Below are 24,279 nucleotides of genomic sequence, written 5' to 3'. Positions count from 1 at the left end.
ATTAATTAATGAAACACTCTTTGTCAATCAAAAGAGGGTGAAAAAACAACTTAGTATTATATCACAAAAAAAAAATGATAGGCAATAATGTAATTTCATATGTTCAAATTTTACTCTTTTTTTATTGAAGTCTCACATACAGGTGATGTTAAAATATCTCTAATATTTAAAATAAAAAACAATCAAAAACAAAAATCTCCCACTTCCCCCGCGTTCTCTCTCTCTCTCTCCCCCTCTCCTTCTCATTTTCTAAAAAAATGTGTTCATACACAAAAACCTCCCACTTCCCCTCAAGCTCTCTCTCTCTCTCTCTCTCTCTCTCCCTTCTCATTTTCTAAAAAAATGTGTTCACACACACAAAGTATGTAAGTAAATGCTGAGTTTATTTATATATGAAGATGCAATTTTTTACTTTTTTTTTTGTGAAAATGAGAATATCAGAATATCTAATTTACTAAAATAGATAAATGAAACCTTCTTGAGGAAGTTCAATGATTCAATGCAAACAGAGGAAAGTTAAAACCACTCGATGAAGAGCAAAGGAAAAGCGAACTTTGGAAAAGAAAAAAATAAAGAAAAAAAAACATTATTGAAACTGTGAGTTGCTTTCAAATCTAAGCCACATGTCATTGTAGCGAAGAACGGAAGGACCACAACTTATACACAATGATTCCATAATTATATGATGTCTCAGTCTATTAACATTGTTACAAGTAAGTTTTACATAATATTGTATTTCTTAGATTGAAACGTGTGACAATAAACTCATTCTATATAAATTATTCTCGAATTGAAGAGTTTTGTTGTACAATAACAATTGACGTTGAACAAATAACTCCTTGTATATGAGAGTGGTCCTTTTTGTAAGAGCCCTTCTTCTTGCAAGTCTAGAGAGCGTCAATTTTTATTTTTTTAGTACATCGATATTTTTATACTAAGTTCGGGGAAGTTCGGGGAAGTTCGGAGAAATTCTACTAAGTCACACAATGAGCAGCCTAATTTAGAACGCGTCAATTTAAACTCTTAATAAGGTTTAATGTCATTTCTAATGCACCAAAAAATTTGGACTTTTTAAATATAAGAATAAACTTATCTAATGCACCAGATACTCAAAACTCTTATAAGTTTTCTGTCAAAGTGAGACCCAATTTGAATTTTAATATAATATTTGAGTTTGAGGTAGATATACTTGAGTTACAAATATGTACATATACTTGAGTCAAAATAAACAAACAAGAGGGAGCCTTCACAAAGGTTGCTTAGGAGAAGTCTCAGCAGTCGGTAGAGCCCCAGAAAGAGAAGGCACCGGAGGGGGATCATTCGGAGCCTCAGTACTGGACAAAACCCTAGAAGGAGGAGGCATCAGAGGTTGATCATTTGGAGCTTCATTACGCGGTACAGCCCCAGAAGACGAAGGCAATAAATGCCTTTGGAACAAACCCACAAATCTCTGATGATCAAGTAAAACCTGACCATCAGATTCCTTCATCTGGTCAAGCTTCCTCTTCATGTTTGTAGCATAGTCATGTGCGAGCCGGTGCAACTGTTTATTCTCATGCTTGAGCCCTCTAATCTCCTGTTTGAGACTCATCACTTCAGCCGCCAATGATTCAACTTGGCGGGTTCGAGCAAATAGGCGTTGGGCCATATTAGACACAGAACCTGCACACTGAACACTGAGAGCCAGAGAATCCTTAACAGCCAACTCATCAGACCGTTTGGAAAGTAGTCTGTTATCTTTGGGAGTGAGAAGGTTCCTGGCCACTACCGCAGCGGTCATATCATTCTTCATCACGGAATCCCCAACGGTAAGAGGACCAGTAGGGGAGACGAAGGATGGGCGCCATATGTTGTTTGGAGAAGGCGGGGCTGCCTCTTCAACAAGGTTCAAGTCAAAACGACGGTCGGAGGGGCCAAACATTTTCAAAGGTGTTGAAGAGAGAAGAGGTCGGACAAATCAAGATCTTAGAAGTGCAAGAATGGAGCTTTTACTAGTGGATATTCAAGTGTGCTTTGGAACTTAATGTCAGCCCCTATAAAAATCTGCACTCGACGAAGCTTCAGAAATCGAAGAGGCGCCTGCTCAGAAATCGAAGAGGCGTTTGCTTTCTCAAAAGCTGGGCTGCTCAGAGACCACGAGGGTCGATCTCAGAAATCGAAGAGGCGTTTGCTTTCTCAAAAGCTGGGCTGCTCAAAGACCACGAAGGCCGATATCAGAAATCGAAGAGGCTTGCTTTCTCAAAAGCTGGGCTGCTAAGAAACCACGAAGGCCGATCTCAGAAATCGAAGAGGCACCTACTTTTCCAGCCTTGTCAGCACCTGTCACACGCACACCCAGCTTTGCGGAAATTATGGGCATTCTGTCGAAGATTTCTGGCGAAGTAGAAAGCACATGACTCGTACTGTTCAATCACCCACTTCCCATACACAACAGTAACTCATGGGTACCACAGATAACTTTGCCAAAGTTCTCTGACAAAGTTGAGACACGTGAAGCTTGCAGCTCCCGCTACATCGCTCTGACCAAGAAGGGTAAAAGAATTGCAAAGAAACAACACTAACAAAGTTTAGACACATAAATTTTGAAGGTCTAGCTACCATATTATTACCCACAAGGGTAAAGGAACAGTACCACTGCTGGATAATTGAAAAGTCCCGGTGTGTCAACCTCTGTGCTTCGTGGCAAGGTAGACTAGCGAACATGCCAACCTTTACTCACATTCAAGAAAACACTCCCAACAGGATTGCTTGCTCCAAAATCGAAGAGGCACCGCCCTCCGAATCTCGAGAGCCAGACTCCCAACATGATTACTTTCTCAAAAATCGAAGAGAGGGTAAAGGAACAGTACCACTGTTGGATAATTGGAAAGTCCCTGTGTGTCAACCTTTGTGCTTCGTGGCAAGGTAGACTAGCAAACATGCCCAACCTTTACCCACATTCGAGAAAACACTCCCAACAAGATTGCTTGCTCCAAAATCGAAGAGGCACCGCCCTCCGAATCTCGAGAGCCAGACTCCCAACATGATTACTTTCTCAAAAATCGAAGAGAGGGTAAAGGAACAGTACCACTGCTGGATAATTGGAAAGTCCCTGTGTGTCAACCTCTGTGCTTCGTGGCAAGGTAGACTAGCAAACATGCCCAACCTTTACTCACATTCGAGAAAACACTCCCAACAAGATTGCTTGCTCCAAAATCGAAGAGGCATCGCCCTCCGAATCTCGAGAGCCAGACTCCCAACATGATTACTTTCTCAAAAATCGAAGAGACACCGCTCTCCGAATCTCGAGAGCCAGACCCCCAGCAGGATTGCTTTCTCAAAAATCGAAGAGGCATCGTTATCCGAATCTCGAGAGCCAGATCCCCGACAGGATTGCTTGTTCGAAAACCGAAGAGGCACCACTTTCCCAACTTCAAGAGCTGGATCTCCTTGGATAAAGCTTGTCTGTAATCTTCACACGCAACATCAGCTTTCCAGATACCACAGACCACTTTTTCAAAGTGCTCTGACAGAGTTAAAACATGTGAAGCTGGCAGCTCCCACTACCGTGTTATGACCAAGCAGGGTAAAGGAATAACATTATTACTTGATGTTAGGGAGATTCCTATATATGTCGACCTCCATCCCTAACGGACAGGCAGACCTGCAAAAATGCTCAACCCTTTCTCTTATCTGAGAGGGCACTCCCAACGAACCCTTTCGAAATATTCAGCTTTCTTTCCCCCCGATAATACCTCTGTAAACAAGCTATACTAGAGCAAGAATATCTCATATCATCAGGGTTAAAAGCAAGAGTATCCCATATCATGCTTTTTCCCTATCTTTTCCTTTGGCCTTGTTTTTACCTGCAAGACAAGGAGAACGAGAGCAATCAGTCAGCACTTGGAATCAAGCTTCCAGCCAGGAACTGACTGCCTGGAACCCTTTACCTGATTACTTACCTGGCATTGCTCTCGAGTACTCATCTTCAACATCTTATGCTTCCAGGAAAGATACCGCATCTGCCTGAGGAACAGATAGGGTAAGTGAGAAGGATACAAGGAAGCATGTGGAGACAAGCGTAACAGCACACGTGCCGATACATCCACTACTCTGTCAAAAGCAAAAGTATCCCATATCAGCAGGGTCGAACGTACTCTAGATTTGATGGACTTGTTTTGACCCTCAAATTCTTCAGTCGGCCTTATACTCTGGAGGAAACCAGAAAACCCTGCAGCCCGGTTCAAGAATAAGCCTGTGGAAAGTTACTTCTTCAAAAGCAAAAGTATCCCATATCATCTCTTCTCATTTTTCTTCTCTTTATCCTTCATGCTGCCTGCAAGATAGGGAGAATGTGAACAATCAGCTGGAGCTCTGATTGCTTACCTTGTCTGTCACCTCTTTCAGCAGATCCCCTAGCCCGGCGACTTGGGGGACTCCTACTACATGGTTTGTATCGCGCTTGACCAAGCCTGAAACTACAAGTAAGCTTCAAGTGAAATTGATACATTACCTTGTGCATCTCCACCAGTTACAGATACCACCCCTGGATGGAGGAAGAGTACTTCCAGAGAAGATGCCACATCTACCTATGAGACAGATAAGGCAAGTTAAGACGATACCACACTCCGGTACTTAGAAGTTTCGTGGTTACGAGATCATTCTCCCACAATATTTCCTAATGTCATTTGTACTAAATCATTCACTTGTACTCACTAAAGGAGAGCTTGAACCTATGTACTTGTGTAAACCCTTCACAATTAATGAGAACTCCTCTATTCCGTGGACGTAGCCAATCTGGGTGAACCACGTACATCTTGTGTTTGCTTTCCTAATTCTATCCATTTATATACTTATCCACACTAATGACTGGAGCAATCTAGCAAAGATCAGAAAAAGTGACCGTTTTCGCTACCTAGGATCTATCTTGCAAGAGAACGGAGAATTAGATGGAGATCTCAACCATAGAATACAAGCTGGATGGATGAAGTGTAAGAGTGCATCCGGCGTGTTGTGTGACCGTCGTAGGCCACTGAAGCTCAAGGGAAAATTTTATAGGACGGCAATAAGGCCAGCGATGTTGTATGGCACAGAATGTTGGGCGGTGAAGCATCAACACATACACAAAATGGGTGTAGCGGAGATGAGGATGCTTCGTGGGATGTATGGGCACACGATAAAGGATAAGATTGGGAATGAGGATATCCGAGGTAAAGTAGGAGTAGCCAAAATTGAAGGAAATATGAGAGAAAATCGGTTACGGTGGTTTGGACATGTGCAAAGAAGGCCTACTGACGCTTCGGTTCGAAAATGTGACTACGGGACAGAGGTTCAGGGCCGAAGGGGTAGAGGAAGACCTAGGAAAACTTTGGAAGAGACCCTAAGAAAAGACTTGAGTACTTGGATCTAACGGAGTACATGACACAAAACCGAGCGCAATGGCGTTCTAGGATTCATATAGCCGACCCCACTTAGTGGGAAAAGGCTTTGTTGTTGTTGTTGTTGTTGTTGTATTTGAGTTTGAGGTAGAGCTTATACTAACAAGAAAAAATGTTATTCAACCGAAAACATTAAGCTTTGATTTTTTACTACAACCATCTTCAATACACATACTTAAATCGTGAAAAACTCAATTATTTTCTCTTGCAATACAAAGACTCAGATTTTAGATGTAACATATAATTCAAATATAAAAATATGTCTAAATTTTGAAAGAGAAAACCAAAAACCTCAAACTGGCCTTTTTAATTCAAATATAAAAATATGCCTAAAATTATAAATCTTGCATTCAGAATGCTCTTCACAAAAATTGGATGTCAGATCACACTAATTTATTCAGATTGAGATTCTCTCCTCTTCCTTTTTTTTCTCCTCTCACAGTTTTTTTTCTTTTTTCTCTTTCTACTTTTTTCTTTTTTCTCTCCCTACAAAGATGAAATGTTGAGCGTTCAAACTAGTGGTGTAGCCAAGATTTTTAAATAATAGGGCCATAATATCAACAAAATAAGCTTCATTGGGTCGAGCACCTAGTAGGCACGTGTCAATTTCTGTTAACATATGTCGAAAGTTTAAGCCACATATATCATCAACTAATATTATTTGTAGAGACTTGTCGAGCGTAGATGCTGGATATTGTGGAGTAATGTTGAAGTCTGTCAAGGCTTTTCAACTAAAGTATTTCATCGAGCACATAATGCACAAAATAGAATTGCAAATAAGAAGAGAGAAAATAAAGACAAATATGATAAAAGAAAATAGAAGTAGTAGAAGGAGGAGAATGTAATTTAGTTTGCCTTAACTATTTATAGATGTTAAATACAATACATTAATAAATATACATGAGGATTTTTCAGTTGTTGGGGTCAAGATAATTAATGATCTTATGTTAGCTCTGACACTGGTTCAAACATGAGAGAAAAAGAGGAGGGAAAAAAAGAAAAAGAAAAAAGAGAATCCTTGTCCTCTTTATTCTAGTTTGTTGTCGTATCTGTAATTTTAATTTATGAGTATGCATGAGCCTCGTACGAAAAGTAAAGACTTTGCATTATTTCAATTGCTTGTTAAATTGTGTTTCTTTTTCTTTTGAATTTTTTGTGAAATAAGAAAGTGAAAGGAAACATGTAGTGGTGGAATTGGATCTCGCATCACCTTGGACGCTGATTCGACCACTTAGTCACCACTCTCCAGAGTCTTAATCTTTTGAGGAATCTAAACACCTTTCCACAACTTTTGTTTTTCCAAAGGACAATAATGGAAGACTCACTGTAATCTTATGGTCTAGCTGAAGACTTGTAGTTGTCTTCGTTTATTCAGAAAGGTTTCAAGTTCGGTAAAATTCTTGTTATTCGTGTCAAGTTAACTATAAAACAAATTTAGTTTAAAATATTATTTCGTTTTAGGCTATCTAAGCTTGAATGGAAAACTAACCAAAACACCCTCAAAACTTTACTTTTAATCATCAAGACATATTTTTTCAAAAATGCCGATCATACCCTTCACACATATGTACAAGATTGGATCAGTTTTCTACAAAGTTCATGTGGATACATCCAAAAGAAGAAAAAGGAGATTGACATTTTCAGAAAACATTTGCATGGAAAAGAATATGTGGCAAATATTGCAACAACCAAGACAATACAGATTCACATGCAAAAGAAAATGTGGCAAACTCAACCAAGACAACATAAATTCACATGACATTCAAGCAAAGACAAGACAACCAGTTTTCAGAAACAGTGCTGACAGTTTTCAGAAACAGTGTGCTGTCACTATTCAAAAAATTGTAAATAGATGAAATTTTATTTTGTCTTTGAAGAATTAGATTTTCTATATAAGGGAGCCTTTCCTCCCATACAGAACACACCTCTCTCAACATCTGAAAACATCATACTCACTTCATACACTCAAGCATTCGTAGCCTTCATAGTATACTTGTAAACACTTCTTTGTAATCACTTTCTTGTAAGCAACTATCTCTGTAAACATTCCATATCTCAATAAAAGTTCAAGTGTACATATTCAAGCAATCTCCAAGTCTTAAGTCAGTTTTCTTTTCTTTCTTTAGTGTGTTTGTTTAATTAAACTTCTAGTCCAAAACAGGGAAACACTATTATGGTTATATTATTAACCTGCTAAACTGACGATCATACTTTGTTCGAGCACTCTATTATAGTTGAATACTTGCCATATAAATAACTGGACATTAACCAGGGTACCTCTAAGTTCTTCGTACCTCTAAGTTCAGCCGTTAATGCCTTATACTTGTACTGTGAGTGGCCGTCATGCTGAAACATGTCGAGTTCCATGTGCAAGGTTCTATGTCTAGTTGTTATAATGGTCATCTGACTATTTAACCGAGCATGCTTTGCGAATTTGGAATCAGAGTCAAGTTTAGCATTTTAATAGTATAATAATAATAGTAAAGTACCTTGAGAATAGAAGTCATTGATACAATTGATATCATATTTGTTTATTGTGTATGAACAACATATATTATTGTCCCTGTATACCCTGTCAACCACAATTACCAGGTATTTATTGTCCTAGACATCCAACTATAACTAGCATAAAGAGAAGATTAGCATATATATCCAAAAGAATTATCAGTACTTTGAAGAAGCAAAAGTTTTATCTTGGCTATCTTGAACATCCTTCATTTATTCGTAAATATAATAACACAGAAGTGCAGCATAAAGTTTTAGAAGCAAAAAGAACAACAGATCGAGTTTTAGAGACATTGAGAGAAAAAAAGAGAGTTTTTAAAAAACCAGTTAGTCGTAACTCTAGAGAAATGTAGACTGTAGTTTATGATAGATTATCTTAATTTAGAAATTAGCGAACCTCAAAAAAGAAAAATAACTTTAGACCAAAATAGTTTAGTTTGTTATTTTCCATCAAGAAAACATAATCATATTTTGCACAGTGAAGAAAATTCACAAGCCAATACTATTGTAGATCTTATTATTAGTCAAGCAGAAAATATAAAATTAGAAAATAATAAGCATAATCATTTGTTAAACCAGTTGTTAGAACATTTTCAAAAAAATTCCATAAAAGTAATTAGACAAAATTTAGACTATATTACATCTCAGTTAGAAGATAATAATAAAAATATTCAAATGTTTCCAAGCAAAAGAGAGATAAAAGAGCTTGTTGATCTTATAGATAGTAAGCCGAAGCAAGTAGAACTTAGATTATTAGAAATAATTGAGCAGCTAAAATTAGAAGTTCAAAAAATCCAATTAGTACAAAAAGAGTTAAGTGAACAAGTAGATAAGTTGCATAATAAAATAGATAAATTATTAATTTAATGACCGACTCTAGAAGTAGTAGAAAATATATACAAGCTTTGAAAGAAATCAGTAAGTTAGATAAAAAACCAGTAGGTTTAACAGATTTTTCAACACAAGTATCAAGTAGTAATATTCTCATTAGGCAAAATAATTTGATTATTCAATTAGTTTTAAGTTTGGCTGAAAAATTAGATCAAGTTGAAGAACAAATAGCAGAAATAAACCAAGTTTTACATAACGCATCTTCATCACTTCCACCATCCTTGCTAGATAAATTAGAAAATTTAACTTTGAGTGCAAATAATAATAGAAGACCTAAGCTAAATCCTTTTGATAATAGAAAATGGAACTCTTTAGGAAAAAGGGAAAAGAAGTAGATAGAGCGGAAGATATTTATCCAAATGAAGAAGAAGCACAAGAATTTATTCGAAGAGGTTTTGAGAGAACACAGAAAAATAAATATAACTTGTATCAATTATGTTTATTTGAAAACAGAAGTAGAATTGTAAGCAGCATCAGTCAACATGAAATTAGCTGTATTGATAAAAAAGTCACACTTAATCTAATTAGTAAAGAAGCAGTTACTCATATAAGAAAATCACATTTTAGTTAGATTCATATAGGAACAATATTAATTGGAATAGCAGGATTAACCAGAGCACAAGTAGGTACAAACGCTTTAGTATACATATATGATGATAGATGAGATAATCACCAACAAGTAGCAATAGCAACAGCTGAAGTAAACTTAAGTTCAAACTTAGCAGTCATGGGATGTATTCAAAATTATGTTATGACGATTAATGAATTTAGTAAATATATTAAAGTGAGCATAAGAACAAAAAATTATAATATGAAAGGAGAGTATAAAAATTTGTGTATTAGCTTAATGTATATAGGTAAAGTGTCCGATAGATATAATCATAATTTTAATTTAGAGTTTCAAATTTTAGTTCAAACATTTGGCAGTAAACATGTAAATATGATAGAAGCAAAACCCGTAGATACTAGCTTTTTAGAAGAAACTCAGTGGACAATGCCTAATTTACAAGTAGCACCAAATAGACAACCATTTAAAGTACAAATGAAATTAGTACATGTCAAGCAACAATTAGGTTTAGTAATTATAAGCAGCTAGAAAAAAATAGAAGAGGATGAGAATGAAATCGAAAATGAGAGTATACATATGGCTTTTGATAATTTAGATATTAATTTAGTTGAACAAAATTTTGATCATATTGTAGATAAACTTATAGAAGATATTGATCATTTAGATGAAGAACAATATTTGGAAAAATATAAGACATATGATTTAGGACTATATAAAATTTGAGACGAAGAAATGAGAAATTTAATCTTAGAAATAGGAGTAGAACACATTTTATGATCAAAAGAATATAATAATTTATTAGAATTGAAAGTAGAATGTAATCCAGAAGAAGAAAGTAGTACATCAGGAGTAGAAAATCCAGGACATGCAAGTAGAACTTATCAACAATTTTTGAGACCAACAAATGAACAATATAATGAAAAAGCAAAAGTAGACTATATGGAAGAAAGTATGATAAAACCTACAAAAAATAGGAGTCCATATTTGAGAGGGTTGGAACAAATTAATATAGCTGGTAATATATTAAATTTAGATAATGTAGATCCACAAGATTGGGAAAGAACGATTGAGAGATGAGAAAAAGGTTGAGTACATGCAGCATTAATGTTAAATTTTAGTAATTCACAAAATATGTTAGATTACTTTGAGCATACTTTGGATGGTTTAGTTTTTTATTATTTCCAGTCATGGAAAGTTCAAAATCCAGAACAACATCAGGCAGCTAAAACACATTTTAATATTGATGGTTTTGTTACTTTGATTAAACAAGAGTTTTTAGAAATAAAAGGACCAATAGGTGAAAAGATTTGGAATGAATGGCAAAAGCATCCGAAGAAAAATGATATTGCTATACGACCTAGAATTCAACATGTATATGATATACTCAGACAAGAGTGTAGTCAAATAAAAGCTAAGAGACAAATTAGGAAACAATTTTACATGAGTTGCAAAAATATAGATTTACCACAACATTATGGTTGCCATAAGAAAAAGCATAAGAAAATATACAAAAAGAAATATAAGTCATATAAACCTTATAAACAGCATAAAAATTTCAGCATAAGACCTTCAAGAACATATAGGAAAAGAAAATATATTCCAAAACAATTTAGAAAAAGAAGTGGCAGACCTTGGATTAGAAAATATAAAGCACTAAAAGATAAGAGTAATTGTAAATGTTACTCATGTGGAGAAGCTGGACATATTAGACCTAAATGTCCAAAATTAGGTTAACAGTTGAAAGAAAAAGTACATTTGATGGAGTTGTTTAAGTTATAAGAAGATGAGGAATTCAATCAATATACAGTTTAGATAATTTAAGTGATAATGAGAGTATTTATAGTATAAAGAGTATTAACATGATAGATTCAGACTCAGAAGATTCAAGTAGCACAAATAGTGATCTAGAAGAGTATATGTGTACATTCATAGAAGAACAGCATGAAGAAGAATATAAATACATCAATTTAGGTTCGCCAGAAAAATGTCATAAGTGTAGTAAATTAGTTGCAAATAAATACTATAATACATATTCAATATTATGTGAAAAATGTTATAATAATAGGTTATTAGAAGTTAATTCAGCAGAATCACAAGAAAATACTGAAATATTAGGAAATATTGTTCATAGTATAGAAAAACCAAAAAATAGTTCTTTAATTACCATAAATTGCGAAATAGAATTAACAAAAGAACATAAGATACACACGATAGCTATGATAGATACCGGGAGTACAAAGAGTGTCATAAGAGAAGAGTTAGTACCAGAAAAATATAGACAAAAATTAGCAAAACCAGTAAGAATAACACAATTTGATGAGAGACCAGTTTACTTAACACATTGTATAAATAATGAGTTTATTAAAGTAGAAAAACAACAGTTTAATTTACCAATTATCTTGAGAAAATGGGTGGGAGTAGAACCAAATAATCGATGTCTAGTCGTTGTAAATTACTTAGCCAATCATTTAGTATTTGGAGAGACGCATTGGCACAAGCTAGTAGTAATCTTAAAAGTGAGGAAAATTACACGGATTAGGTAACAATATATTATTTATTTGTTTGTACTATACCCAAATTTACATTGTAATTATTTGTTTGTATTATTTATTTGTTACATACTTTAATTATAATTATTTGTTTGTATTATTTATTTGTTACATACTTTGATTATAATTTTGTGTTTGTATTATTTATTTGTTTCCTACTTTAATTATAATTATTTGTTTGTATTATTTATTTGTTACATACTTTGATTATAATTTTTTGTTTGTATCATTTATTTGTTTCCTGCTTTAATTATAATTATTTGTTTGTATTATTTATTTGTTACATACTTTGATTATAATTTTTTGTTTGTATTATTTATTTGTTTCCTACTTTAATTATAATTATTTGTTTGTATTATTTATTTGTTACATACTTTAATTATATTTATTTGTTTGTATTATTTATTTGTTACCTACTTTGATTATAATTATTTCTTCTCCCCCATTGTGTAGCTAATTCAAGCACAAGCTTGGTATGGTGCCAAAACCAAAACCAAAAATAAATCATTCAACCGGTGGGAATGTTGGAATATTGTCAAAGATTGTCCTAAATTCAGAGTTGTGCATGTCGGTCCAGAAGTTGTCATGAACAGCACCCCGCTATACTCTACACCTGATAATGGCTCGCATGAAGATGATGTAGAAGAAGTGCCCAAAACGCCCATCCTTGAACAAGCATCAGGTTCGACCCGTTATCCAATTAGGCCTCAAGGTAAGAAGGCTTCAAAGAGAAAATGAAGTGCTTCCAAGCATGATTATGCAAAGTACATAGAAGAACTTACTCGCCATAGTGAATTGACTTTGGCGCCGGAAATGGCGAAATTTGAGGCTGATAAGGCTAGAGAAGAGGCAAAAGTTGCAGCTGTTGAGAGAGAATTTCAAGCTAATCAGAGAGAAAGAGAGCTACTTAGGCAAGAAAGGGAACTGGTTAGAGAAGAAAGAATGGCTCAATGAGATCGTGAGATTATGAACACGCCTTTAGAAGGGAAGTCTCCAAATTCTAAATATTTTTGGAAGTCGGAGAAAGAGGATGTGGTGCGTAGGAGGCGTGCAAGAGAAGCGAGAGTAAGAAGAGATGGTCCTAGCAGCACAAATTGGTTAAGTGATGATGAATAGAGTACTTTTTGTAATCGGAGCTCATAGTTTTCCAATCACCTTGGGTTGTAATTTATTATTTATTTAATTGAGTATTTTATGTTGTTTCTAATTTATTGAATTTAGTACTTTATTTAAAGTGAGAGTAAATTTATTTAATATGGTAATATATTTATACTATAAGAGAATCTTTATTCAAATGACATAAACACACCAAATAAAAAACTCACGAAATGAACACCAAATAAAACGTACCAAATAAAATTACATAAACACACCAAATAATAAAAACCTCACTAAATCAACTAAAATAAAACACACCAAATAAAATTACATAAACATACCAAGTAAAAAAAACCTCACTAAATGAACTTAATTATCTTCAGCTTGTTTCAATGCCCACTGGTGCTCTATCAAGTCATTTTGCCTGGCATTGTGCATGTCTGGCCTTTGAAATGCAGTATATCGTTGAATGACCCTTTCATTGTAACGTCCGTCCCTTTCTAATGGCTCATGTTGCACGGGCTCATCGGTGGCGTCATAAGCACAATATATACGTGTTCTTGAATTGTTCATCGTGTCTGGCTCATATTCATCAATGGCTTCATAATCGTACTCATCTTCCACAATCATGTTGTGAAGAATGATGCACGTCATCATGATGGATCGAAGCGACTCTACATCAAACAATCTGGCAGCACCCCTGACGATCGCCCAGTGAGCTTGAAGGATACCGAAACAACGCTCCACATCCTTCCTGCACCCCTTTTGACACCCTGCAAAGTGTTTTTCCTTTGCACTTCGCGGACGTGGCACTGTTTTGACAAATGTTGACCACCTTACGTAAATGCCATCAGCTAGGTAGTATGGCCAGTCGTACATACGTCTGTTGACCTCATACGTGAGTTTTGGTGCCTTTCCTTGCAGGACATCATTGAACACTGGGGATTGGGCAAGGACGTTGAGGTCATTTTGAGCTCTCGGAATCCCGAAAAAGGCGTGCCAAATCCATGTATCAAAGGATGCCACCGCCTTCAAAATGATACTTTTTGCTCATTTTCTGTCTCCATAAGCGCCTTGCCATGCACTTGGACAGTTTTTCCACGTCCAATGCATATAATCAATGCTCCCAATCATCCCAGGAAAACCTCGCATCTTGGCCTTCTTCAGAAGCCTTTCATGTGAGTAGGTTCCGGAGGTACTCTGCGGTGTAGATAGATTCGATTGCTCCACAAAACCTCATTAGGGACTCAAGAATGGTTTATTTCTCCATCCTCGCTATCTCATCCACTTGGTCTGCAGATGCTCCATACGCAAGCATCCGCAGCGCAGCAGTATTTTTTTGCTCAGGAATGAGACCAATAGCACCACAAGCATCCTTCTTTTGCTGAAAGTAAGAATCATGGTTGCAAACAACAATCATGATTTTGTTGAACAAATGTCGTTCCATTCTAAAACGACGTCTGAAGTAGGTATCAAGAAATAAACTATTATGGACAAAATAATCTCCCAACAGCTCATCACCTCGTAGTTGCCTGCTTCTATCAAGGTTTCTGGAACGGGTGGGCCTGCATATCTGACCCACAGCTTGGATGACTCGACGGGAATGTGAGTCTCTGGCCATTCTTGCTTCATCATCTCTCCTTCTCCGCTCCTCATCCTCTTCCTTCTCATTTTGGGCTATATGGAGATTGAACATTCCTTCAGATTGGTTAAACAATTCTTCATCTTCTTGATCGATTTCCCACATCATGCTTAAAGAAGAAGACATTGTAAGTAGAAACTATAAATAATGATACAAATTTTGATTTGGTGAAGAAGGAAACAGAAACTATGAATAATGATAGAGATATTGAGAAAATTGGTGTGAGATTTAACATGATGGATGATGGATTATATGGAAGATTATGAAATGATTAGGTTGTAGATAGTGCCACGTGGCATGCTGTTATTCGTTAAAAATCTCATCGAAATCTATCCTAAAAGATTATGAAAAGATAACGACACGTGGCACGACGGCATTGGATAAAAATCTTATCGAAATCCATCACCAATAATTATCTTTTCGGATAATGACACGTGCCACAACGAGAATGATTTAAAATCTGATCGAAATCTATCCTCAAATATTCTGAAAAGATAATGACACGTGGCACGATGACACTGGATAAAAATTTTATCGAAATCTATGACCAATAATAGTCGTTTTGGGTAAATGACACGTGGCGCAACGAGAACGATTTAAAATATCTTATCCGAAATTACAAATAAATTTATTTAGTATTATTTTGTAAAAAAAAAATATTAATAATATTTTATTGCCTATTGCCAGGGCTATTCAAGTGCATGGGTGGAGATGCAAAAGACATGTACTGTTCATTAAGGCAGTTACTGTTCACATGGTGGATTGAATAGTGAATTGCCTGGGGGGAGGGCTCCAAGGGTGGAGTTGCTCTAATACATATTTCAATTGTTGTAGTACCTTCATTAATATTAAAAAAATGACATTATTTGCCTTCCACACACATTTTATTCCTTAGAAAATAAAGTGACTGTTACAACCTACCACTACAAACACTAACCTTTCACTATCAACGTCGTTTGCCACCACCACAACCATAATCGCAACCGCATCATTGCTTTTCTTACTCACAACACTTTTAAAATACAATTAACTAAACGATCATCTGCTTTATTTTATAGATAATTATTCTTAGAGTACATCATAAACAGTATTTAAAAAAAAAAGCACAACAATTTGGTAATTACAGAGATTCTTAAGTAGACCCATTCATTTTTTAGTGCACAGCAATGTGGGGTTGAAGAAAATAAAAGTGGGTTCAATTTGTATGTGATCTAAGTTCTTCTTTTAGTGCACAAATGGTAATTGCAGAGATTCTCAAGTAGAACCATTTTTTTTTAACTAGTAATTTATTTGGCGTTTCTATAACATTAAGTTGATAATAAACAGCGTAGGGTAGCATATACCATAGCGGTTTGAGAATAAGACGGCATTCTACCTTAAGGGTATTGTAACTCAGTTGATTATGGATATTCACCCAAGTTCGACTCCGCCTCAGTTCCACGAGGAAGTGAACATTCTTATAGCACAGAGTTCAGCAGACAGATTCTTAAACAACTTGGTGAAGTAACTCAAGCAAAGGGCTGGCTGGTTACATGAGTTGATTATATTTGATTAATTTCAATTTATGCATGGATTAACTTAATTAATTTAGTCTTTCTTCTTCCTTGAGAATCTGTTTAACTTATTTTCCTCCCTTTTCATCAGTTTCCAAAGGACTAAGTGGAAAACCAGCTGCTGACCAATCAGTTATTAAAATAAATCAGCGATCATACAACTGACCAATCAGTTAACCGTCGAAGGTTACAAAAAAATTATAAAAATAAAATAAAATAAAAAATAAAAAAAACAGATGAGAAAATATGGTTCATAAATTCATATGATAAAAGAAGCAAATCCAGTTGTTCAGAATAACATGAGAATCCAACGATAAAAAAGCACACAACCAAAACAGCATACAATAGAGTTCAATTCATCCGCTTAGAGAGACTATTAATTTTTGTTGAAAGAAACTAGTTAGAAGGGTAGGCAGAATTCAGAAACTCGACATCCTCAACGAAGATCTGCAAATTCTTCGACTTCATCAAGAAATCAACATCTTCCTCATTGAATTCTAGCACGAATGCCAACCTGATCAGCTCCGAAAGTGCAGGTATAAGTTCAGTGAACTCCCACAGAACACACTCAGATATTGCTTCGGCGAAATATGTAGCAAACTCAATGGTCTTCTTCTGCCGGCCCGATTTGTCCATCTGGATGAAGCATTTGGAATTCTTCCTGTCCCACCGTATCTTTCGTGTGCCTCTCACATTCAAAACTTCCCCAGAAGATAGTGGCAGATCATAGCGTACAGCGATTGGTTCTGGTGTCTCCAATACAGCAACGTCTACAAGACCTTGGACAGCTTTCCGCCTCTTCTCCACTTCCATTTCAATGGGAGGACCAGCAAGAAATCCAAGAATCAGCCTCAGCAGTGCTTTTCCGAACAATCTTTCCCTTGGGATTATTTGTAGTTCAGCATCATTTGCAAGAGATACTTCTTCCTTCTGCACAGATTCTGAAATAGTGCGTACACCAATTTTCTTGTACATTTCAAGCAGCTTAGTTCGAGGCAAGGAGGCCAAGCTTGGCTGAGGGTACCAAACAAATATTGACTGTGATGACTGTTCAAAAAGACACTGCAGCTGAAGGTCATCAGCAATGAAAACGTACTCCTTGTTGCACAACAAGATTTTGCCTGAGCGAGAATAAACCGGTACCTTCACCACGGCATCAGCAGGACTTTTCTCCGTTTTTAAATTCCAGTGCTTCGAAACATAAAGCCAGAACATGCAGCATTGATCATGCAACAATTCGCTTTCAGAACTTTCCCAAACTTTCCAGAGATTCAAGTAATCATCAACAGAAGGATGGGATCTTATTCCAAAAGCAGAAGAGAAGAAACCAAACAACTTTTGATCATAGTGTTTCTCCAAAACAGTTAACTGCGAACCAAACAAACCATCCTTGTCATGCATAACACATTCATCTGCACTAACCCACTCACCATTTTTATTTTCTTTCGGAACCCAGATCCTTCGGGGAGCCTCTCCATCCGTCAGTGGAACCCACTTAGACTCACTCAAGTAACTATATACTCGAACAAATGTCGAAAACTCATCCTGTAGATCAAGGTGCCTAGCAATCAAGGCACATCCCTTTTTCACTTCGACAATCACTCCAATTGCAGCGAGCTCCTTTCTGTAGGTTGTAATTTTAGAGCCATAAAATTCTTCATCGATGAAAGGCCCATCATTATGCTTTAAATGTGTTTCCGAATCAAACAACAAGCACTGGTTAGGAGACCGGTAACCAGCATGAGTCTTCAACCATGCTTGAGAAAGTTTTCCCCTGAAAGCCTCCGGAAGGGAGTAGGCTTTCTCCTGCAATAAGATCTGTATACATTCAAGCAATGCTAATGCATTTTCTCGAGAAATGCAGGTCGGATCCTGGGGAAGATACAGACAAGATTCCACAAACTTGACTCCGTCCTTGAATTCCACAACCACCCCCAAGCTCTTCAGTTCGTTCTTAAATGCATGAATGTTCTTTCCATAATGATTTTCAGAATCATCAATGAATGGGAGAAGACATATGGAAGAGATGGAATCCCACTCGGGACCAGAGAGAATGCACTGTTTGGGAGATCTATAATCACCAAGGCGAGTACGCAGCCACTTCACCTCGCGAATGCAGCTCTTAAGATCTGCAGGAAATTTAAATGGAGTTGCATTCAGTGTTCTGTAACACAAGAGAATTGATGCAACATTTTCTTTTGAAATGGAAGTCGAAGATGCATGCTGCTTGAAATAACGGGCAAATACTTTTGCTGCATCCTCAAAATCAACCACCACCCCAGTTTTCTTCAACTCATTTCTGAAGGAAAATATTCTGTCTCCATAGAAATCGTGATCAATCAATGGGAGATCACTGAAGACCTGAAGAATGCAGCCCCAATCCTTGTCAAACAGGAGGCATTCCTCTGGACGTTTGTAACCAGCTTTTGTCTTTAGGCAATTCGATCCTTTCAAAGCACTGACAAGTTTTTCAGATGAGCTCGAAAGACACATGCATTTAAGCATCAATAGAAGAACCTCAGGTGTCCAGGAAGTCAAGCAAGAATGTGACTTCAGGTTGTCAATTATCAGTTGGTAGCATTTGCTGAATGAGACCGCCACCCCGAGCAACTCAAGTTCTGTTTTGAACTGACAGATTTCTTCTTTACCATAGAATGCCTCATCTATGAAGGGAATGTCACTAATTTGCGAAGCAACTGTCCACTCATCATCCGACAGGACAGATCCAACCGGAGACCTGAAGCCAAGGGACGTTTTAAGCCACTGACCATCTTTAATACTGCTGATAAAATCGTCTGGTGGAAGAAGTTTCTCTCTCAAAAATCTGATGAAACGTAGTACAGAAAAGACATTGCCACGGGTTAAAGAGGAAGCAGCAGCAAGAGACATGAGATGCTTCCCCATATATTCACACGCTTCTCCAAACTCAAACCTGACTCCAATTTTTTTCAGCTCCTCCTTGTAATCGTTAATCTTTCGACCATAATGACTTTGATCAATCAACGGTATATCAACAAAAACAGAGCTATTCTGCAAAAGGTTTCCCGATGATGACTTGAGAAGAAATGACTGCGATGGTGGCCTGAAACCAGGAGAACCATTCAAAGTAACTTTCAGCCAGCTACCTTCTTTTACACACATCAAGAACTTCTGAGGGATGCTAGCTTCACGCATGAGCTGGCGAATCCAGTCCAAAAGCAAGAATACATTTTGCTTATTGAGTGGTGCAGATAAAGATGATATACCATCGCTGGGAGCACAAACATTTGGGATATCTGAGGCTTTAGCATGATCTTTTAGAAACCCAAGGAGCTCCTTCTGTTGTGTAAAGCTACCAGCAAAATGACCGGAATCCAAATAGTCTTCGTTCAACTCAACATAGCCTTCCCTTCTCCACAGATTAGAGTCGGTCAGTCCTGCCCATTTGCTTCCTTTAGCTGGAACAAGAACTCCCTTCCTAGTGCTGGTGATTTTGCCATACTTACCCACCAATGGCATTAGTGCACACAAATTAACAGCTTCCCAAGATAAGATATATCCCTTGCGCAAAGACTGGTGTAAAAAGTGGGCGAATGCAATAGCAACCTTCCGCTCACAAAGTGACTTATCAAAGAGAATGACTGCATAGTCATATATACTTACAGAACCAACCTTGACTTGGTCCAAAAGCCACTTCTTCAACGTCTCCTTCCTAGAACACAATCTGAGAGCTTCCTGTGTGGTCCCTGGCATAAAGAGAACATTGGAAACAGATGCAAACTCCATGTTCCAGTCAATCAGCCATGAAATATGACAAGAATCACTTGATACACAAACTTTGCTTTCGCCTTTCTGGATTGCACTTATGCTGCACAGAGATTTGTTTCGATAACCCCCACATTTTATGAGCGGTATATTCTTGATGCTGGTGCTTGAAAATTTAGAACCCCAAAATTCAGAAATAAAAAGTAGAAGCCCCAAATAGACATCTTCCGGCACCCCAGTTATAAGATTAGATGTACCCCGGATGCATGTTGCATACCATTCATTGTTCACAGCTTCAACTCCCAAGAAATTCAGTATCTCGTTATACTCCACATCGTCAAAGGCATATGCCAGAACATATTTTCCATGAGACGACAGATTAACCAAGCTTACCCCTTGCTTCTTCGCTTTATTCAAAATATTCCAAAAGGCAGGCATTAACCTACCAACCTCACAGGGTTTATAAAAGAACTTCTGCTCCTTGTGAGGCTCACTAGGTACAATGCTTTCTTCAACAAGCTTTGCCTTTATAGACTCCCTGACAACATTCAATCCTTCATAACGAGAGCTCTGAATGGGCAGAAACTTGAACATATGAGTCAAGCTAGAAACTGGAGCATCTTGTTTAGATCTGACAAGCGAGATAAATGCATTCACAAATGCAGTTGGAACGCAATCGAGAATCCCCTTATTCCATTTGCTGTCCAGAATAATTGTTTCCCTTGATGAGGCAAGAAGAAAATCGGCTTGAATTATAAAGGGAAAGTTTGTCACCATCTCGGTGGGAAGGAACGCATAGACTCCAGGAGATGTGTTTGTTCCTCTACAAAGGCGCTCTCCAATTGGAAATGCAAGTGTGATCACCCATTCATCTACATCATTTCTCTTATCCACTGTGCACTCCCGCCTGACAGGAAACCTCTGCTTCCACATATAATAGCCGCATTCTGTATCAAATTTGTAGCCATTTTCTTTTGCAGAGAGGTGGAGTGTGTAGGATTCAGCCTCTATGTTCTTCCTGGTGACAAAATTAGTCTCGCTTGATATTGCTATCGCACTTATAGTGTTGTGCCTTGGATCCACATTGTCTTCTCTAACCGAGAGTCGCTTAATCTTTGATAAGAACAAGAGAATTTCCGGATGCATGCTGGAGAGTTGTTGCTTAACGGCTTCAACCTTGTCCGCCTTCAGAGGTAAGATCAGTGTTGTGGTTGGAAGGGCAGAACCAGAACCAGAACCATATATCTGTTTTATTTCTGAAAGAGTAGGGTTTGCGTCAACCCATTCTGGGACTATGTAACCAACATTGCAGTGCACACAGGGCTCTTCACTGAACCTTATTTGATATCCGTTACTGAAAATGTAAGGTCGTGCAGTAATGAGAAACACGCTTTTGAACCCAATACCTGTGGATTAACCAGGAATGTAGTTGAATTAGCAAAACGGAAAACTAACAAGACATTCAAACAGAGAACAAAAACTTACTTCAGAACGCATAATAAACATGAGATAGGCATGATACCATTATCAAAGCAGTATTTCTATTACATGACTCCAATAACATTGATACTTAGTAGTCATAAAAGGACTGGCATGTAGAATATTGATACTTAGTGGTCATAAAAGGACTGGCATAAAAGGAAATAGGCTTTTTATTCAAAATGGTCCATGAGATTTGCATCATCCATAAGTTTGGTCCCTAAGATTTAAAATCAATAAAAGTAGTCTTGAGATTGTCCACCATCCATGATTTTGGTCCTTCCGCTGAAGCTTTTGGCTGGAAGTTTGAGCAATTTTCAAAGTTTCGTAACTCAATCGTTTCTTAACCAAATTCGACCCGTAATATATCAAAATGAAAATAGGAAAGTATAGAATAAGATTATATCATTTGTAAGCCCAATGGTTTCCGGAGATTGTCGGAAAATAGCCTCAAAATTGACTGGTCCGAGGGAAAACTGGAAAACTCGCCGGAAACTGGGTAAACTTTAAACGTTCATAACTTCTTCAATACTCAACGAAATTAAGTGATTCAAAAACAAAAATCATACTAGTCGACGAGAAGAAGAGAATGGTACTTTTTCCAACACTAAATCTCCGTGGTTTGGCCAAAAAACGGCTCGAACGTTGCTGACTCGTTTTTCAACAGCTACTTTCGAGCCGTTTTTCGGCCAAACCACGGAGCGTTAGCCATTGAAAAAGGTATCATTCTATTCTTCTCGTTGAGAAGTATGATTTTTGTTTTTGAATCACTTGATTTCATTGAGTATTGAAGAAGTTATGAATGTTTAAAGTTTACCTAATTTTCGGCGAGTTTTCGGCAACTTTTCCAGTTTTCCCTCGGACCAGTCAACTTTGAGGCTATTTTCTGACCATCGCCGGCAATCATTGGGCTTCCTAATAGATATAATCTTTTTCTACACTTTCCTATCTTCATTTTGATATATTATGGGTTGAATTTGGTTGAAAATCAATTGAGTTACGAAGCTTTGAAAATTGCCCAAACTTCCGGTCAAAAGCTTCAGCGGAAGGACCAAAATCATGGATGGTGGACAATCTCAGGGACTACTTCTATTGATTTTAAATGTCAGGGACCAAACTTATGGATGATGCAAATCTCAGGGACCATTTTGAATAAAAAGCCAAGGAAATATTGATACTTAGTACATAATTCTTTGAAACAAATGACATTTCAAGATGGAAATATTGATACTTAGTACTCATAAAAGGACTGGCATGCAGAATATATAGAAGCATCTCGTGTATATATACACATACCTTTCTCCCCAATGTAGCCGCGCTTCCTGTTGCCTTTCTTGGTGGAACGCCCAACACTGCAAATGGACTCGATGTTCTTTGGTGAAAACCCCTTCTCATTGTTGAAAACAATTAAAGTAGCAGGAGCCCCCGCGGCTGTTATATCCCGGGAAGTTATGACAAACTCAAGTGATGGATCAACCCCCTCTGGGTACTCATTATCTTCTGCATTCTGCAAAATAAGTAGTACATTGTGAACCATTGATTCATATATTCAAATAGCTACCGTCTAAGGTAAATACATAAACACACATTAAAACACACAAGCACGCACATATCTATATATATTAAAAAAAAAAAATTAAAAAAAAAACCTGGATGAGTTCCATGAGGAAGTGAACATCCTTAGCGTAGAGTTCAGCAGAGAGATTCTTAACAGCCTGGTGAAGATCCTCAGTCAAAGGGTTAGTCTCTTCCCTTCCAATGGAGAACTTTGTCTTCCTTATCTCTTCCACGTGCGCTTTCGGAGTAGCCATTGACGTATCAATTGCCTCTTTTAGTTAAGCTTCAGTACTTCACAGACAATCAGAAGTTGTGACTTGAGAGAAATTGAGAATGATCAATGAGTTGTTTATATATATATGAGAACGAGAGAGAAAGTAGAAGTTTATGATATTGATAAATTTCAATTAATGCATGGATTAGCTTAATTAATTTTGTCTTTTCAACTTCCCATTGGAATCTGGGACGTTTTTTCTCCTTTTTTCAGTTTCCGAGGGGCAAAGAGGAAGAACTGCTTCCTCTTCTAAGGTTTCAATTTCATGAAAATTTGTGACTCTGTCAAGTCAACTACAGTAATAAATCCATGTATGTAGGTTGTGATTAAAGGTGGTGAACAAAAATAGTTGTCACAAAACAAAAAACGTTATTTCAAAATTTTAACGACCACTTTTGAGGAGAGAAATTCGAACTTTGGCATAGGACAAGAGGGCGCCTAATCTTATTCTGAACTATTCTAATTTATATCGTCCACAAAACATACTCTAATTTACGAAATGGAGTTTAAACTCGGGTGTAAAGGGGCACACACGCTACCCAGCCCATTTGACTCCTTAACACCTTAACCACCATATCACTTATGTTGTTGTGATAATATGCTACTATATTTATATATATGGTTTTGTTTTGAATTCTTTTTACAAGAAACAAATTTGCACATATTCCAAATTTTTTGTGGTATTATATTTTAAATTGTGTCAATTAATTACTTAGTCAATGGCATGTGGTTTTTAATTTTTCTTTTTTTTATTTGGTCACTTACATGGTAAGGCTGGAAAAAATTCCCGAAAATCCCAAACCAAACCGAAAAAGTCCCAAACCAAAACCATCCTGAAGTTCGGGAATCCCATCCCGAAAAATACCGAAATTTTCGATATGGGATTGGTTTCCAAATCCCATTTGTTTGGTAATCCCGAAAAATACCGAAGTATTCGGTTTCCTATTGACTTTTGGGTTTTGGTTCTTGAAAACCATTGCCATGGTTGCTGACTACTGTTCA

The 24,279-nt window shown here is 36.9% G+C and overlaps 2 protein-coding genes across 3 annotated transcripts in view; both read right to left on the bottom strand.

Moving 5' to 3' along the window:
* Positions 1–3,302, bottom strand: part of LOC126627051 (uncharacterized) — a 93,199-nt gene extending 89,897 nt beyond the window's left edge. For both annotated transcript variants that reach the window (XM_050296470.1, XM_050296471.1), the window contains exon 1: positions 2,928–3,302. The gene's annotated coding sequence lies outside the window, so the exon portion shown is untranslated. The remainder of the gene's footprint in view (positions 1–2,927) is intronic.
* Positions 3,303–16,460: 13,158 nt separating this feature from the next.
* On the bottom strand, positions 16,461–23,368 carry LOC126625839 (uncharacterized). Its single transcript, XM_050294942.1, has 3 exons — positions 23,096–23,368; positions 22,743–22,953; positions 16,461–21,373 (listed from the first exon to the last, which is right to left on the bottom strand). Exons 1-3 carry the CDS (start codon positions 23,255–23,257, stop codon positions 16,620–16,622), a joined length of 5,127 nt encoding a protein of 1,708 aa, XP_050150899.1. The 5' UTR covers positions 23,258–23,368; the 3' UTR covers positions 16,461–16,619.
* Between the last annotated feature and the right edge of the window lie 911 nt (positions 23,369–24,279).

The sequence above is a fragment of the Malus sylvestris genome, chromosome 6 (genome assembly GCF_916048215.2).
Source record: "Malus sylvestris chromosome 6, drMalSylv7.2, whole genome shotgun sequence".
Taxonomy (NCBI): domain Eukaryota; kingdom Viridiplantae; phylum Streptophyta; class Magnoliopsida; order Rosales; family Rosaceae; genus Malus; species Malus sylvestris.
This window is presented reverse-complemented; position numbering and strand designations above follow the sequence as displayed.